Raw genomic sequence first — 18,927 nt, 5'->3', positions numbered from 1 at the left:
TGAGAACTAGAACCCTCACAGTACTCTACAGTACGAGTGACTATACTACACATGTTGATGAGAACTAGAACCCTCACAGTACTCTACAGTACGAGTGATTATACTATACATGTTGATGAGAACTAGAACCCTCACAGTACTGGACAGTATGAGTGATTATACTATACATGTTGATGAGAACTAGAACCCTCACAGTACTGGACAGTATGAGTGATTATACTACACATGTTGATGAGAAGTAGAACCCTCACAGTACTCTACAATATGAGTGATTATACTACACGTGTTGATGAGAACTAGAACCCTCACAGTACTCTACAGTACGAGTGATTAAACTATACATGTTGATGAGAACTAGAACCCTCCCAGTACTCTATAATATGAGTGATTATACTACACATGTTGATGAGAACTAGAACCCTCACAGTACTCTACAGTATGAGTGATTATACTACACATGTTGTTGAGAACTAGAACCCTCACAGTACTCTACAGTATGAGTGATTATACTATACATGTTGATGAGAACTAGAACCCTCACAGTAATGTACAGTATGAGTGATTATACTACACATGTTGATGAGAACAAGAACCCTCACAGTACTCTACAGTATGAGTGATTATACTACACATGTTGATGAGAACTAGAACCCTCACAGTACTCTACAGTATGAGTGATTATACTATACATGTTGATGAGAACTAGAACCCTCACAGTACTCTACAATATGAATGATTATACTACACATGTTGATGAGAACTAGAACCCTCACAGTACTCTACAGTACGAGTGACTATACTACACATGTTGATGAGAACTAGAACCCTCACAGTACTCTACAGTACGAGTGACTATACTACACATGTTGATGAGAACTAGAACCCTCACAGTACTCTACAGTACGAGTGATTATACTAAACATGTTGATGAGAACTAGAACCCTCACAGTACTCTACAGTACGAGTGATTATACTACACATGTTGATGAGAACTACAACCCTCACAGTACTCTACAGTACGAGTGACTATACTACACATGTTGATGAGAACTAGAACCCTCACAGTACTCTATAGTACGAGTGATTATACTAAACATGTTGATGAGAACTAGAACCCTCACAGTACTCTACAGTACGGACTATACTACACATGTTGATGAGAACTAGAACCCTCACAGTACTCTATAGTACGAGTGATTATACTAAACATGTTGATGAGAACTAGAACCCTCACAGTACTCTACAGTACGAGTGACTATACTACACATGTTGATGAGAACTAGAACCCTCACAGTACTCTACAGTACGAGTGACTATACTACACATGTTGATGAGAACTAGAACCCTCACAGTACTCTACAGTACGAGTGATTATACTATACATGTTGATGAGAACTAGAACCCTCACAGTACTCTACAGTACGAGTGACTATACTACACATGTTGATGAGAACTAGAACCCTCACAGTACTCTACAGTACGAGTGATTATACTATACATGTTGATGAGAACTAGAACCCTCACAGTACTGGACAGTATGAGTGATTATACTATACATGTTGATGAGAACTAGAACCCTCACAGTACTCTACAATATGAGTGATTATACTACACATGTTGATGAGAACTAGAACCCTCACAGTAATGTACAGTATGAGTGATTATACTACACATGTTGATGAGAACAAGAACCCTCACAGTACTCTACAGTATGAGTGATTATACTATACATGTTGATGAGAACTAGAATCCTCACAGTAATGTACAGTATGAGTGATTATACTACACATGTTGATGAGAACAAGAACCCTCACAGTACTCTACAATATGAGTGATTATACTATACATGTTGATGAGAACTAGAACCCTCACAGTAATGTACAGTATGAGTGATTATACTACACATGTTGATGAGAACTAGAACCCTCACAGTACTCTATAGTATGATTGATTATACTATACATGTTGATGAGAACTAGAATCCTCACAGTACTCTACAGTATGAGTGATTATACTACACATGTTGATTATGTTTTTTGTTGTTGTAATTATTATTGCAGCCCTGGAATTTTTGTTTCAACCATTTTATTTTTCACAAATAAATTACTACATGCAAAGATATAGAAAAAATAAAGGTTATTGAAGCAAATTGCTGCATTTATTATTCATTCTTGTTACACATATATTTTAGTACAATCAATAAAGTGAAAAGGTGTTATTCTTATTCTATAATGAAATGCTGATTTACGTGAAAAATCGTTCAAAATTCAAAGAGTTCATCATTTATGTATTGCTCCCTGTTGTTAGTGTTTTTTAGGTCAGTGTGTTATGAGATATAATGTACGCTTTCTGAGTGAGAATTGTTGCCAGTGTTCTGGTCCAACGAGCTTATTCTGAGACATGTATGAAGTGTTTTGGTGGTCTGAGTGAGTTTTGGAGGTGAGATTAACTGTTTGGCCAAGATGCATGTTGGTAATGCAGACTGTATGAAGAGTTTTGGAAAAAGTGGCTTCAGTATTGACCGATGCTTGTCAGCAATTGAAAACAAAACTGTAATGTGACTCAGTGCAGCCAATGACAATGTCCGCATTATGTATAACGCCGTTCATGCTTTTGCCAGCCCTTACACAGTTCCACGTCCAGCACCACCAAAACAGCCGCTATGTGGATGTCGCCTGAAGCCAATCTGATTGAATAGAGCCCTTCGTTAGATTCAGTCCACTGTGCACTTTGAGCCTCACTTCTGGTTGGTCACATTGTGCTAGCCTTCGTGCAAAAAAGCCACGGATAAAAAGGGAGTCCGTGCACAACCCCTGAAAAAAATGTCAGTAAGCGGTGCCCATCGCTGTTGATATTCATGGAGGCGGCCAGGAGATTTGTGGTAAGCTGCTGGGTTTGGGATATGCTGTTGTTGTCTGTGTCCAATGGGCCATTACTGGAGCCCTCCAGGGGGTTCGACCCGGGCACAATGGCGTCCAGCCAGGGATGATGGGAGAAACCAAGAGCCTGGTACCGGGGTTGGGGGGGCCTGCATCGTGTATGCATGAATACCCCCTCCCTGTATCCAGGACCATGGCTCTCGCCCCCTTCTCCTCTTTTTTTCATTCCTTAGTTCATTTCAGGGGAGTGAAGTCTTGACCGTTCCACCATTGGCTGTTTTTCTTGTTTAAGTTACAGTCCACATTAAGCTGTTTGTCCTACTGAGTTTTTATTGAGATAGTAAAATGTGCCGCACAAAGTGGTCGAAGCAGTTATCCTTTTACGGTTGAGTTTCTGCTCTAGCATCTTAGCCCTCTCAACCACAGTCCACTGTTCTGGTTTTATGAACCTTCTCCTCTCTCTCCCCCTACTTGAAGCAAGATGCCTTCCACGTTGCCACAACGGAGCCGTGTGCAGGCAGCCCAACATCTGTGAATGCCGAACGGGCTTCTACGGGGCCCGCTGTGAGTTTGCAAGCGTGACCTATGGCCTCGTAGGCCTACCCTGGGCCTTCCTGCGCCCCACCAGCCCCATGGTCAGCACCACCACCACCCTTTCACCAACCACCACCCTCTCACCAACCACCGTCATCCCCAACACCACCCCAGTGCCCACTGAGACCACAGCTGCATGGAGGACAGAGGGGACACCAGTCAGCACTGTGCGCTGGAAACCTCTTACGTGAGTTTTTGACTTCTGTTTGCTGTGCACTGCCTTGATTTACTGCATCACCAGCTTGTGCCATTTAGTCCCTTCTCTACTCCTCCATTTCCTCTTCCTCCTCTCAGTTTGCTGGCTTTGATGTGCCAGTCTCCAGTCAGATGCCTGGGTTAGCCCAGCATGTGGGCCACAGGTGCAGAGTCAGAGTGTCTGTAGCGCTTAGTTTGGTCCAGCTGATGCAGTGCAGGTGTTGGGATCAGGGCACCTTGCCAAATGGTAGAAAGGGTTGGCTCAGTGCCAGCCTATGGGTAAAGATAGAGTACAGTATAAAATATAAGATTATGACAATATTTTGCGGCCTCAACTGATAAAGAGGTAACCCTTACATTTGTGGAATGTGAAAGAAAGCTTCTATTAAAATTGACTGTGGAGTGAAGTTACCTAGGATAGTCAGCAGGTGGAACTGTTCTCCAAATAAAATCTACTGTAAAAAATAGTGGAACTAATACTGTACTGCAAATGGAGCCAGTGTGTGTGTATGTGCGTGTGTTCTTGTTCATAGTAAAGAGATGTGGTTTTTACAAGGGGTCCTAGGATTTTATTTTCAAAAACGTTAATTATGCAGACAATGGTCAGAGTGAGTCATGTAAAAAAGAGACCAAACAGCCCTTGAAGTCATGCAAGAGGATTACCTGTGAAAATAATATACTGTATATTTATGCTCTGAAATGAAAAAGAAAGCTTTTAGTCTCCGTAAGTCTTTTGCCAAAATGTGAAAGTTGTTGGTGGACGACTGCTGTTGGAAACTTTTAATGTTGATCATTCATATAATAGTTCAAGGGTTCTTCACCTTTTTCAGTCTGGGACCCAAATAAGACATTTTGTTTTCCTGGGACCATGCTCATAAAAACATGCACCCCTTTGGGTCGCGAACCCATAGTTTAAGAAAGGCTGCAATAGTTATTAATGTTATTCTCTTCAAGTCGTCTTGTAGCGTTGTTGAAATTTGGTTAAAAATACCAAAAAAATCATCATGTTATTTATTGTATACCATACTGCAATGTTAGTTATTTAATGTATACACCATACTGCTTCATGTAGTGATTCACCATACCCTGCAAGACATGTAGTGCTAGGGAGAACTTTATAGCGTTAACACTAACTGTGCTGAAGCCAGTCACTTACAGTCTAGCTGTTTCCTATAGTTGAGGAACATTTCCCCTAGCTGCGTACAGGCTGTCTCCAATGAGGACTAATGAAGACAACAGAGTTTCCCTTTACAACCCCCAGCAGCCACTGCTACTCATTCACAAAAGCAGCAAAAACACTGTCTGCAAAAGAGAGATCCACTGGAGGGCCTGAGGGGTCCAGCTCTGTGGGAATTTGGACCGAATCACCGTAATCGTTTCTGATGATGTTGATGGTGAAATTGTATGTTGTTGCAGTGGCGAACTCAACATAGTTTTCTTAAATATATATATATATATATTTTTATACGAAGTCTGTTGACATTTACAACATATTAAATGGCTTTGTGACTACCACTTGATTTTGTGTCTTCTATTGTTGTGGCAAACCAAAGCTAGAGCATCACCGCCCTATGTCACATGCATCACGACAAACAAAGCAGTCTTTCAAAAAGATTGAAGGGAGTGTTGTTTCATTTGAACCTTGTGTCTGCGTACAATAAAACCATGTCTTCTGGAGGTGAAAAAAACACAGTGGAGAAGTTAAGCCCAGCAGTGATTTAATGTGTCTTGGAAAGGACGGAGCGTTTTCTCTCGTCTTTGGCTCTGCTCCTCGTCTCATTCCTGAGTTCACATTTCACTAACCCTGCTTCCTCATCCATGTAAACAGTTTGATCTCGGCAGGCTTCAACACCACAGTGTCCGAATAGTTTCACAATGTTTTTAGGTAAACAAATTCACTGTCCAAAGCTTTTTAACCTCTTATGGTGGCACGTTGCTCCAACTTGGTTTCAAGTTACTCTGAGTTGATTTAGGCAAGCTTTTTGCAACACTCTTAAAGGGGGTCCTACTCCAACGATTCTCATTGTTTTTCACTCAACGATGCTAATGCTAAACTGTAACTAAGTAAATATCTTGGGTCACTGATTCACCAAGTCCGTGGTACTCAACAGAAGGTAAATGCATAATGTAGTGTAGGTAGGAATACTCCTAACAGGCCCATGCAGTGCTGTACTCGTGGCTCGGACACAGATGGACTCTGTGTAAGATCACCCTGTCTGCAGCTACAGTGCACTCTCTCAGAATTCCACAGAATGTTATAGGCATCTGAAATGATGCCGAACCGCGAGCTGTCATAAAAAAAGAAGTGCTGTAACCTGGGGACGGCATTGCGCAAGACCTGAGTGGTGTGTTAAGTAAACAGTGATCGCATCAAAACATAGGGATTTGGTGGATATCTTTATTAAGTAAACATGGGAGGAGAATGTATTAACTTGGTATGGTGGAGCCTGTAACAGACTGAGGTCTGTCACCCCAATTCTGATTTCCCAGGCTTGAAGGAACTGGCCTACCATTTGTTTGGTTTTCATTCACCACACTCCTCCCTGTAATGAAGAACACTGGCTTTATCCGTACTCCCACTATGCACCTCCGCTGCTGCTGTTTGATGTTGGATGTTTGTTTCAAGTTCTGCCCCCCCCCCCACACACACACACACAAGTTATGGTCGGTCAAGTGCAGGTCAGGGCTACATGTTCAGCTGGGGAATATCGAATTGATGCTATCACCAAAACATTTCCAACTTCAACGTTCAAGTTTCTCTATTAGGAGAGATTCTTACATGGCTGACCAAACTGGCTCCTTTCGCGCACAGTTGATTAAGTCTATCTTCACCAGAGAGGTTCATGACACGCAGGTTAAATGACCAAAACCAACTGTGAGCTAACTGTATTCATTTGGGGACAGGTCAAAACACACATGAAACATTCAAATTGTATTTTAGCGCGTGGCTACGTAGACTCCCGCAAGCAGTTTGGAGGAAATGATTGAATAACCTGTGTAAATTGATTTTTGCAACACTCGCACGTGCAACGCAAGTGGTTTGTTCAGCATGTTAGTGATTCACTTAGTTTTTTATTTGTATTTCCACAAGGGACGTATAATCTATTGGTTCACTGGAGTTTGTCAAACTAGGCTTGATTTGACAAAACCAATGTTTTTCAAGGGTCAGCACTTGAGATAGTAGTGAGTAGTCTTGGGCCGTATACCATATATATTGTATACCGGGGTATTTGGAAATAGCCACCGGATGGTTTTTCCATCCTGTGAATTTTTTGTCTTTGAAGTTTTTCAATAAATTGTCATATTTGTATCTAATTTTTAAGTAAATACCTGCAGACAACTTGTTCAATACGTTAGGAGGTAGAGCAGATCGCGCTCTTCATTTCACCTGTCACATTATTTTACATTGAGGCTGACCGTAGTTCCCCAGAACAGTTGAACCAGCTGTCTATTTGGTTTAGCTTGCTAGTTAGTTAAGTAAGTGGCTGAATTAATAAGGAGACGGGGCATCATATAGTGTTAGCTTTCTGCCGTGTTTGAGAAGTCAAAGCTCTTTGGATGAGTTAGCCATGGCAGCTGTACAGATATCTGTCTGTCCCCTCAATCTGCTCCTCTCCCATGTTCTCTGAGCAGAGCAGGCATGCCGTTGCCCTACTGTCACGTTGTGTAATGATAGACAGGCGCAGAAATACAAAAATAGGGGCTTTTATTTCTCTACCCAAAATAGCGTACATCATAAATAATGACGGGGACGAATCCCAAAACGTGCGTGTGTATATACAGTTGAAGACGGAAGTTTACATACTCCTTAGCCAAATACATTTAAACTCCGTTTTTTGTGTGTTTTTTTTTACAATTCCTGACATTTAATCCTAGTAAAAATTCTCAGTTTTAGGTCAGTTAGGATCACCACTTTCTTTTAAGAATGTGAACTGTCAGAATAATAATAGAGGGAATGATTTATTTCAGCTTTTATTTCTTTCATTACATTCCCAGTGAGTCAGAAGTTTACATACACTCAATTAGTATTTGGTAGCGTTGCCTTTAAATTGTTTAACTTGGGTCAAACGTTTCCGCTAGCCTTTCACAAGTTTCCCACAATAAGTTGGGTGAATTTTGGCCCATTCCTGCTGACAGAGCTGGTATAACTGAGTCAGGTTTGTAGGCCTCCCTGCTCGCACATGCTTTTTCAGGTCTGCCCACAAATGTTCTATATGATTGAGGTCAGGGCTTTGTGATGGCCACTCCAATGCCTTGATTTTGTTGTCCTTAAGCCATTTTGCCACAACTTTGTAAGTATGCTTGGGGTCATTGTCCATTTGGAAGATCCATTTGCGACCAAGCTTTAACTTCCTGACTGATGTCTTGAGATGTTGCTTCAATATATCCACATAATTATTCCTACATGTTATTTTGTTATTAGTCTGTTATTTTATGGTGGTTTTAAGGTTATGTCGATATAGGACTCGTTTTACTGTGGATAAAGATACAGTCGGGCAAAAAAGTATTTAGTCAGCCACCAATTGTGCAAGTTCTCCCACTTAAGTTAAGTTCTCCCATTTGCAAATAAATTCATAAAAAATCCTACAATGTGATTTTCTGGATTTTTTTTCTCATTTTGTCTGTCATAGTTGAGGTGTACCTATGATGAAAATTACAGGCCTCTCATCTTTTTAAGTGGGAGAACTTGCACAATTGGTGGCTGACTAAATACCTTTTTGCCCCACTGTACACCAACTAATCAGAGGAAGTGGGAACCGGGTGTGTGTAATGAGACAAGACAGTCCGGGGTTGGTGGTAATGAATCCAGTTCAGTGACGCCTAGAAGGCTGGTGATGTAGACCTCCGGAGCTGGTGAACGGAATGAGCAGCAGTCCTGGGGGAATCCATGACTGTAACGGCGTTCTTCGTTTGTCGAAAGAGAGTCGGACCGAAATGCAGCGTGGTGGTTACTCATGTCTTTAATGAAAACAAATGACGATACATGAAATAACTTAATAAATACAAAAACAACAAACGGAACGTGAAACCTAATTACAGCCTATCTGGTGAACACTACACAGAGACAGGAACAATCACCCACGAAATACACCGAGAAACCCCGGCTACCTAAATATGGTTCCCAATCAGAGACAACGAGAATCACCTGACTCTGATTGAGAACCGCCTCAGGCAGCCAACCTAAGCTACACCCCTATTCAGCCGCATTCCCAATGCCTACAAAACCTCAATATGAAACACAACATATAAACCCATGTCACACCCTGGCCTGACCCAATATATAACGAAAACACAAAATACTATGACCAAGGCATGACAATGACACCTACTGACTCCATACTCCTCACAGACACAGTTTGTACACATGCTGCTCCAGTGTTGTTCTTTCAGACAAGCATGCATCGAAACCTTGTTCATTAGCACAATGTCTCTCGTTCACATTTGCTTATAAATTACCAAACTCACCAAAAATGACTTTTGGTAGCTACTTCCTATATTCAGTACCAGTCGAACATTTGGATACACCTACTCATTCCAGGGTTTTTCTTTATTTTTTACTTTTTTTATACAATGTGTATAAATAGTGACATCAAAACTATGAAATAACACATGGAATCATGTAGTAACCAAAAAAGTGTTAAACAAATCAAAATATATTTTATATTTGAGATTCTTCAAAGTAGCCATCCTTTGCCTTGACAGCTTTGCACACTCTTGGCATTCTCTCAACCAGCTTCATGAGGTAGTCACATGGAATGCATTTCAATTAACAGGTGTGCCTTGTTAAAAGTTAATTTGTGTAATTTCTTTCCTTCTTAATGTGTTTGAACCAAACAGTTGTGTTGTGGCAAGGTATGGGTGGTATACAGAAGATAGCCCTATTTGGTAAAAGGCAAAGTCCATATTATGGCAAGACCAGCTCAAATAAGCAAAGAGAAATGACAGTCCATCATTACTTTAGACATGAAGGTCAGTCAATCTGGAACATTTCAAGAACTTTTAAACTTCAAGTGCAGTCGCAAAAACCATCAAGCGCTATGATGAAACTGGCTCTCATGAGGACCACCACAGGAACGGAAGACCCAGAGTTACCTCTGCTGCAGAGGATATGTTCATTAGAGTTACCAGCCTCTGAAATTGCAGCCCAAATAAATGCTTCACAGAGTTCAAGTAACACATCTCAACATCAACTGTTCAGGGGAGACTGTGTGAATCAGGGGCCAAAAAACACGAGCAATGGACATTAGACCGGTGGAAATATGTCCTTTGGTCTGCTGAATCCTCTGTGAGGCACAGAGTAGGTAAACGGAATGATCTCCGCATGTGTGGTTCCCACCGCGAAGCATGGAGGCGGAGGTGTGATGGTGGGGGGGTGATTTGCTGGTGACACTGTGTGTGATTTATTTAGCATTCAAGACACACTTAACCAGCATGGCTACCACAGACTTCTGCAGCGATATGCCGATCATTTTCTTTTTAACAGGACAATGACCCAACACACCTCCAGGCTGTGTAAGGGCTATTTGACGGAGAGTGATGGAGTGCTGCTTCAGATGACCTGGCCTGCACAATCACCCGACCTCAATCCAATTGAAATGGTTTGGGATGAGTTGGAACTCTTTCAAGACTGTTGGAAAAGCATTCCAGGTGAAGTTGGTTGAGAGAATTCCAATAGTGTGCAAAGCTGTCATCAAGGTAAAGGGTGGCTGCTTTGAAGAATCTCATTTATAAAATATGTTTTGATTGGTTAACCACTTTTTAGGTTACTAAACTCAGCAAAAAAAGAAATCCCTTTTTCGGGACATTGTCTTTCAAAGATAATTCGTAAAAATCCAAATAACTTCACAGATCTTCCATTTCTGTTAGTCACATGTCTGTGGAACTTGTTCAGTTTATGTCTCAGTTGTTGAATCTTGGTATGTTCCTACAAATATTCACACATGTTAAGTTTGCTGAAAATAAACACAGTTGACAGTGAGATGGCGTTCATTGTGATGTTAGTTGTGATAGTTGTGATGTCTTCACTATTGTCCTACAATTCACTATTGTCCCTTGTGTACTAAACCGGTAATACCGTAAATCCCGGAATGTAAGTCCTCAGTTTAGTCAGTGTGTCTGCCCCATCAAACTGATAACTGTGTATAAAAAATGTTTTTAAAATAACAAGGATGAACATCTCATGGGATTTCTTTCATTTATTGGCAGATGCTGTAGGAGAGTTGATACTGATCAAATAAGTATCTAATTGAATGAACAGGCTATTGTTGCTTGCTTAATACACTACAATCGTGTATCTGATGTACCCCCATGTAATAATACAGTGAGTAAATCTTTAGGCCAGGGATTTTAGCAGGCTGCCAATCTACTGTAATACATTTCTGTCAGTAGTAACAGATGCACAGCACACACTCTTAGTTACCATACTTGTTGACGTTCTCTGTAGTCTCCTGTGTCCAGTATGAAGTATGCCCAGTCTGCTGACTGTCTGTTCTGTCTCCTGTCCAATCTGAAGTAGGCCCTTCTGCTTGCTGACTGTCTGTTCTGTCTCCTGTCCAGTCTGTAGGAGGCCCAGTCTGTTGACTGTCTGTTCTGTCTCCTGTCCAGTCTGTTGACTGTCTGTTCTGTCTCCTGTCCAGTCTGAAGGAGACCCAGTCTGTTGACTGTCTGTTGTGTCCCCTGTTCAGTCTGCAGGAGGCTCAGTCAGTGCTGCTAAAGAAGGCATTGGCCCGTGGGGGCCGAGGCGACAAGATGACCTCCATCCTGATGAAACACATCGAGACAGAGCGGAAGAAGCTTCAATCAGCCTCACCGTCAGACCTACAGGACACCCGGACCACCAGTGTCAAGAGCTTCCACACCCAGAAGGGCCAGTACACCATCCACGTGAGCCCACCTGCAGGTGAGTACAGACAGGCCCTTCACTTAGACCCACAGCCTCTCTTACTTTGACGACACTATGTGCTGATAACGTAGGTCGTTGTGATGAGTAATATGATAATGATCAGTTATCATATTCTGTCAGGTTCCTGCTTGTTGTGATATGTTGATATGGAATGCTTTGCTCCCAGTGGACTGGTGGTGACAAAGTCATGCGTTTAGAATGGATATCGTGTTGGTACACCTATGAACATAGCATGGAATTTCCCATGAAAACTTACCACATCATAAACAAAACACACTGATGTTATTTGAATGATTGAGCCCATTTCCTAGTTGTTTACACTTAGGGAATGGGATAAGGTTATCGGTGAGTAGATGCGAGTTTCAGACCAGTACGGACCCTGATAACCCATCGTGACCAATTCCTGCCATTGTTTTCCTTGGCCCACTGGCATAGGTACAGTAATGGCCCAGATGATAGACCATGTTTAACTAATGGGATCCCCCAAATCTCCTGTCCCTATGACCTCATGGCATGTTGAAATGGCCCTCTGTGGTGGTGGATGGGAACCAACCTAATCTGAAGGGTGAAACTGGCATATTATTCACGAGGGCAGACACAATCTTCCACATCGTCTGTGGCACCAGTGACCTATGAGATGTTCCAGTCCCTTTAGCTCAGATCTGAACTACATAGTACCGGAATCTAATAGGAAAATGAAAATGACCTGGGGTTGGAGGAAAATGAAAATGACCTGTTTGCAACTGGCATTAGTTTGCCTGCCATAATATGGAGAACCATGCTTTAGTTTATGTTCTGAATGTACTTCGAGTTGTCTGGTGTGGTATTAATTTTTTGATGCGACACTAAGCTCTGACAAATTTACACTACTGATTTGTAGGGTAGTGTAATGGTCACTCAGTGCTATTCAAGACATGATCTCATAGCAAAATAGCACATTAGTTGCACTTTCCCAACAGCACAAGCAAGAGCACTATATTTCTCTCAGCAGCCTGGTTTGCTTTTAACAGTGTAAGGCCCATTCCAAATATTGTTCAGTTGTGTCTATATACCACTACTACGCCCTACTCTCTTTTAATATCCAATAGGTGGCCGTCACTCGAACAGAGCATGTTGTCTCGCATGGAAAGAGAGAGTATCACTCTATATAATGCTTGATTTTCCTCTCAAACCCCAATTTAAATGTCTGCTGTAAAGCTTTAATCCAAGTTTCCAAGTCAGAGGAGTACGGGTCAGGTTTTGCATTTTTTTCACATTCTTTTCCAGAAGTGAGACAGTGCCTTGAACATTTTGAGTAATCTGTCATTCCACAAGAGCTCAGGGTCCTGGTCTTTTGTATCCTCTGACCTCTTTAAGTACCCAGGCACTTTGAGTTTTTTTCCCCTGCAAATATTTGTGTAAGAGGTCCTTCTCTAAATTCCTCCATCGGTTTAATAGCTTTAGTACCCCCCCCCTCTCTTCTCTTGAGTGCAAGCAGGAGCATTGTGGATGAACAGTTGCTGTGTATGAACAAAGCCATTGTAAGCACAAGAGAGAGAATTCATTCCCTCTCCCTTTGCAATCCCCTATTGGCTAAGATTTGACCGGGCCATAGACCAATGAAGTGATCTTAATTTTTTGAATTTTTAAGTCACCTTTATTTAACTAGGCAAGTTAGTTAAGAACAAATTCTTATTTACAATGACACGTTTAGTCCTCCCTGTCAATTTCAGTTTTCGCACCTGTCAATCACACTTGGTAATCTCACTAAAGAAACTTAATTTTAAAACTAACAAAGAATTAGCACACCCCGTTTAAGGGTCATAGGCCAAAGTCTGCTGTGTAATGTGGGCAGCTTTTTCCAATCGTCCAATCTCTTCATAATGTTGATCTGCTGTTTCGCCTTGAACCTGATTAAAACAAGGCTGGAGTAAAACCCTGCAAACATAAAGGCCCTCCAGGACCAACTTCGAAGGCCATTGCCAAAGGCCACCATCGTTCATGCAGACGTATACACACTCGACCTAAAAATTAAAGAAATGGAATCATTTATCTGATCAAACCAGAAACCTTTCAATATATAACTTCAAACAATACTTTAAAAGCATTTAAATATAATACATAGGAAAGTTGTACTGGACTATGGTAGGTGACGAATCAATCTATCTTTTTAGTCTGTTAGAGTATTTATCTGGTCAATATGTCAGTGTATTATTTGTTTGTAACCGTGTGTTTATATGTGAAAATGTGATCGTGCTTTAATGTTTAAGGACTCTTGGAAGATTAGTCCAAAAGAGGACTAAAATAAATCCTAATAAAATCAAACCTCCATGAAGATAAACCACACACACACACACACACACACACACACACACACACACACACACACACACACACACACACACACACACACACACACACACACACACACACACACACACACACACACACACACACACACACACACACACACACACACACACACACACACACACACACTTCGGTATAACACTTCAGTTCCATTCTTGATCCTTTACACAGCCACTAGACTGATAGTATTTTGGTAGCTGTTGCTTCCATGCGTGGAGGGGCATTCTGTTGTACATGGAGCAGAGCTTCCTGTTTCGTAATTGGAATAATAGTCCTATCTGTAGAGTGTGTGTGTGTGTGTGTGTGTGTGTGTGTGTGTGTGTGTGTGTGTGTGTGTGTGTGTGTGTGTGTGTGTGTGTGTGTGTGTGTGTGTGTGTGTGTGTGTGTGTGTGTGTGTGTGTGTGTGTGTGTGTGTGTGTGTGTGGTTTATCTTCATGGAGGTTTGATTTTGATTTGAGGTTTGATTTTTGAGACACCTTTATTTAACCAGGTACGCTAGTTGAGAACAAGTTCTCATTTACAATTGCGACCTGGCCAAGATAAAGCAAAGCAGTTCGACAGATACAAAGACACTGAGTTACACATGGAGTAAAACAAACATACAGTCAATAATAAAGTATAAACAAGTCTATATACAATGTGAGCAAATGAGGTGAGAAGGGAAGTAAAGGCTAAAAAGGCCATGGTGGCAAAGTAAATACAATATAGCAAGTAAAACACTGGAGTAGTAGTTTTGCAATGGATGAATGTGCAAAGTAGAAATAAAAATAATGGGGTGCAAAGGAGAAAAATAAATAAATAAATTAAATACAGTTGGGAAAGAGGTAGTTGTTTGGGCTAAATTATAGGTGGGCTATGTACAGGTGCAGTAATCTGTGAGCTGCTCTGACAGTTAGTGCTTAAAGCTAGTGAGGGAGATAAGTGTTTCCAGTTTCAGAGATTTTTGTAGTTTGTTCCAGTCATTGGCAGCAGAGAACTGGAAGGAGAGGCGGCCAAAGAAAGAATAGGTTTTGGGGGTGACTAGAGAGATATACCTGCTGGAGCGTGTGCTACAGGTGGGAGATGCTATGGTGACCAGTGAGCTGAGATAAGGGGGACTTTACCTAGCAGGGTCTTGTAGATGACATGGAGCCAGTGGTTTGGCGACGAGTATGAAGCGAGGGCCAGCCAACGAGAGTGTACAGGTCGCGGATTGCACTGTGATAGACCTCATCCAATTTGTTGAGTAGGGTATTGGAGGCTATTTTGTAAATGACATCGCCAAAGTCGAGGATTGGTAGGATGGTCAGTTTTACAAGGGTATGTTTGGCAGCATGAGTGAAGGATGCTTTGTTGCGAAATAGGAAGCCAATTCTAGATTTAACTTTGGATTGGTTTGATATGGGTCTGGAAGGAGAGTTTACAGTCTAACCAGACACCTAAGTATTTGTAGTTGTCCACATATTCTAAGTCAGAGCCGTCCAGAGTAGTGATGTTGGACAGGCAGGTAGGTGCAGGTAACGATCGGTTGAAGAGCATGCATTTAGTTTTACTTGTATTTAAGAGCAATTGGAGGCCACGGAAGGAGAGTTGTACGGCATTGAAGCTTGCCTGGAGTGTTGTTAACACAGTGTCCAAAGAAGGGCCAGAAGTATACAGAATGGTGTCGTCTGCGTAGAGGTGAATCAGAGACTCACCAGCAGCAAGAGCGACCTCATTGATGTATACAGAGAAGAGAGTCGGTCCAAGAATTGAACCCTGTGGCACCCCAATAGAGACTGCCAGAGGTACGGACAGCAGACCCTCCGATTTGACACACTGAACTCTATCAGAGAAGTAGTTAGTGAACCAGGCGAGGCAATCATTTGAGAAACCAAGGCTGTCGAGTCTGCTGATGAGGATGTGGTTATTGACAGAGTCGAAAGCCTTGGCCAGATCAATGAATACAGCTGCACAGTAATGTTTCTTATCAGGAGGTGTGATTGTGTGGGGTGCTTTTCTGGTAACACTGTCAGTGTTTTATTTAGAATTCAAGGCACACTTAACCAGCATGGCAACCATAGCATTCTGCTGCGAAACGCCATCCCATCTGGTTTGGACAATGACCCAAAACACACCTCCAGGCTGTGTAAGGGCTATTTGATCAAAAAGGAGTGGTTGAGTGCTGCATCAGATGACTTAGCCTCCGCAATCACCTGACCTCAACCCAATTGAGATGGTTTGGGATAAGGAAAAGCAGCCAACAAGTGCTCAGCATATGTTGAAACTCCTTTAAGACTGTTGGAAAAGCATTCCAGGTGAAGCTGGTTGAGAGAATTCCAAGAGTGTGCAAAGCTGTCATCAAGGCAAAAGGTGGCTACTTTGAAGAATCTAAAATCCAAAAAATGTTTTGAATTGTTTAACACTTTTTTTTGTTTACTTCTTGATTCCATGTGTCATTTCATAGTTTTGATGTCCACTATTATTCTACAATGTAGAAAATAGTAAAAATACAGAAAAGCCCTTGAATGAGTAGGTGTGTCCAAACTTTTGACTGGTACTGTATAGCTAGAAAATACTAACCTTGGAGCATTTTATGGCAGTATTTGAAAGGTTATAAGTGAATGCTAATTGGACTACAGTTTTTCCACTGGCTAATATCCCTAATAAAACGCTCAAAAAGGAGGCAAAACAATCTGCTGTGACCTCATTGACCCGTACTATAAAACATTGTGAACACCTGTCCTGAGCAGACACCAATACCTCCTCCTCCTCCCCCAGCAAGACAGGAACCCACAGTCCAGACCCAGACGGCACGTCCCAGCGGTAGCATGGTAATGTACGGTGTGTCCTAGCCTACACCAAGGCCCTCCCCTCTCTCTCTCTTTCTGGCAGTGTATCCCACCTCCCAGCCTCCAAGTCCTGGCCCAGAATGACGCACAACCTTGAGCTACAGGTGTGGATCCGACCAGTGGTGCAGTGCCTCCACAGGTGGTTCAGACACTTCATAGAAGGGATGACTACAGTACCAGTGTACCTGTAGTTTGTTTTATAGCAGACGCTCTTATCCAGAGCGACATACAGGAGCAATTAGGGTAAAGTGCCTTGCTCAAGGTCACGTCGACACAATCTCAAGGATTCAAATCAGCAACCTTTCAGTTACTGGCCCAACCCTCTAACCACTAGGCTACCAGTTCTCTCTGGGTTCTAGTTTGGTCCATTCCCATGAGCTATATTACGTCATTCTCCCAGATTTGTTGATGACCCGTATAAGCTTCAAGTCAAACATAATTCTTTCAGTAGTTAACCTTACCGAGCCTCTGATGTGGCCTAGGGCTTTGGTGAAGTGTACTGGCGCGTGCCTCGCTCGCTGTCCTCACAGGTCTTCCAGGTATTATACTGATGTCGTAATACTGGTGAAACTGGAGATATGGTCTGTAATGGGGCACCTGTGTTTGAGCCCAGTCCAACGCAGCTGTTGGTCTTCCAAATTCGACAAGGAATTTCTGCTTAGCTTTGTTTCGGGGTTAATCATAAGTGAACATAAAGAACACGTCATGTTTGTAAATCTAACGACCATACATACATTGACATTACAATGAATTTCTTTGTCAATTGGTTTTATATTTTCCATTCTTTACCATTCCTTTCCTAGTTAAATAATGAGGTGTTTCCATCAACCTCCTTTTTTTCCGGGGTTTATATTCCGGGGTTTATATTCATGAATGACCATAAAAGGATTCTTTAACATTTGTCTCCTATAGTTTTCTCAGCTAGTGAAAGTGATGTGATTTCACCCTAGATGACCTACAGGTCCAAGTTCTTAGAGCGGTAAGAGTGATGTGATTTCACCCTAGATGGCCTACAGGTCCAAGTGCTTAGAGCGGTAAGAGTGATGTGATTTCACCCTAGATGGCCTACAGGTCCAAGTGCTTAGAGCGGTAAGAGTGATGTGATTTCACCCTAGATGGCCTACAGGTCCAAGTGCTTAGAGCGGTAAGAGTGATGTGATTTCACCCTAGATGGCCTACAGGTTCAAGTGCTTAGAGCGGTAAGAGTGATGTGATTTCACCCTAGATGGCCTACAGGTCCAAGTGCTTAGAGCGGTATTTCACCCTAGATGTGATGTGATTTCACCCTAGATGGCCTACAGGTCCAAGTGCTTAGAGCGGTAAGAGTGATGTGATTTCACCCTAGATGGCCTACAGGTCCAAGTGCTTAGAGCGGTAAGAGTGATGTGATTTCACCCTAGATGGCCTACAGGTCCAAGTGCTTAGAGCGGTAAGAGTGATGTGATTTCACCCTAGATGGCCTACAGGTCCAAGTGCTTAGAGTGATGTGATTTCACCCTAGATGGCCTACAGGTCCAAGTGCTTAGAGCGGTAAGAGTGATGTGATTTCACCCTAGATGGCCTACAGGTCCAAGTGCTTAGAGCGGTAAGAGTGATGTGATTTCACCCTAGATGGCCTACAGGTCCAAGTGCTTAGAGCGGTAAGAGTGATGTGATTTCACCCTAGATGGCCTACAGGTCCAAGTGCTTAGAGCGGTAAGAGTGATGTGATTTCACCCTAGATGGCCTACAGGTCCAAGTGCTTAGAGTGGTAAGAGTGATGTGATTTCACCCTAGATGGCCTACAGGTCCAAGTGCTTAGAGCGGTAAGAGTGATGTGATTTCACCCTAGATGGCCTACAGGTCCAAGTGCTTAGAGCGGTAAGAGTGATGTGAGCCAGTGCAACGTGGATGCAACGTGGATGGCACGTTGCTCAGGCGTGAGCTGGCTCGGTAAGGCAACAGGTTTAATGCACATTGTGTAGGTCACAGAAGAGCCTGTGGGGCTTGTGAAATGACATCTCAGAAAATGCGTAGCGAAAGGAAAAGAATTTCCCTCCTCTTCCCCCTTGCCTTATGAGCAGAGAGAGAGAGAGAGAGAGATGACTCACCACCACAGTTTACAATGCCAGCGAGGACCTGAAACTCAAACCTTGCCTCACCCCCCACCCCACCCCGCCCTCCTTGTGGTCTCTTCCTCAGATGACAGGACGGTCCA

At 42.4% G+C, this 18,927-nt stretch overlaps 1 protein-coding gene across 5 annotated transcripts in view; it reads left to right on the top strand.

Moving 5' to 3' along the window:
• LOC123993029 (latent-transforming growth factor beta-binding protein 4-like) overlaps positions 1-18,927 on the top strand; it is a 105,426-nt gene that overhangs the window by 40,119 nt on the left and 46,380 nt on the right. For 4 of the 5 annotated variants that reach the window (XM_046294766.1, XM_046294768.1, XM_046294765.1 and 1 more), the window contains exons 3-4: positions 3,357-3,660; positions 11,354-11,568. In XM_046294766.1, coding sequence (XP_046150722.1) covers positions 3,357-3,660; positions 11,354-11,568 — 519 coding nt within the window. Of the gene's footprint in view, positions 1-2,759; positions 2,882-3,356; positions 3,661-11,353; positions 11,569-18,927 lie in introns of those variants that run through there. The other variant, XM_046294769.1, reaches the window with a different exon arrangement.

This window comes from Oncorhynchus gorbuscha, linkage group LG13 (genome assembly GCF_021184085.1).
Source record: "Oncorhynchus gorbuscha isolate QuinsamMale2020 ecotype Even-year linkage group LG13, OgorEven_v1.0, whole genome shotgun sequence".
NCBI lineage: Eukaryota > Metazoa > Chordata > Actinopteri > Salmoniformes > Salmonidae > Oncorhynchus > Oncorhynchus gorbuscha.
Note: the sequence above shows the minus strand (reverse complement) of the source record. Positions and strands in the feature narration are given on the sequence as shown.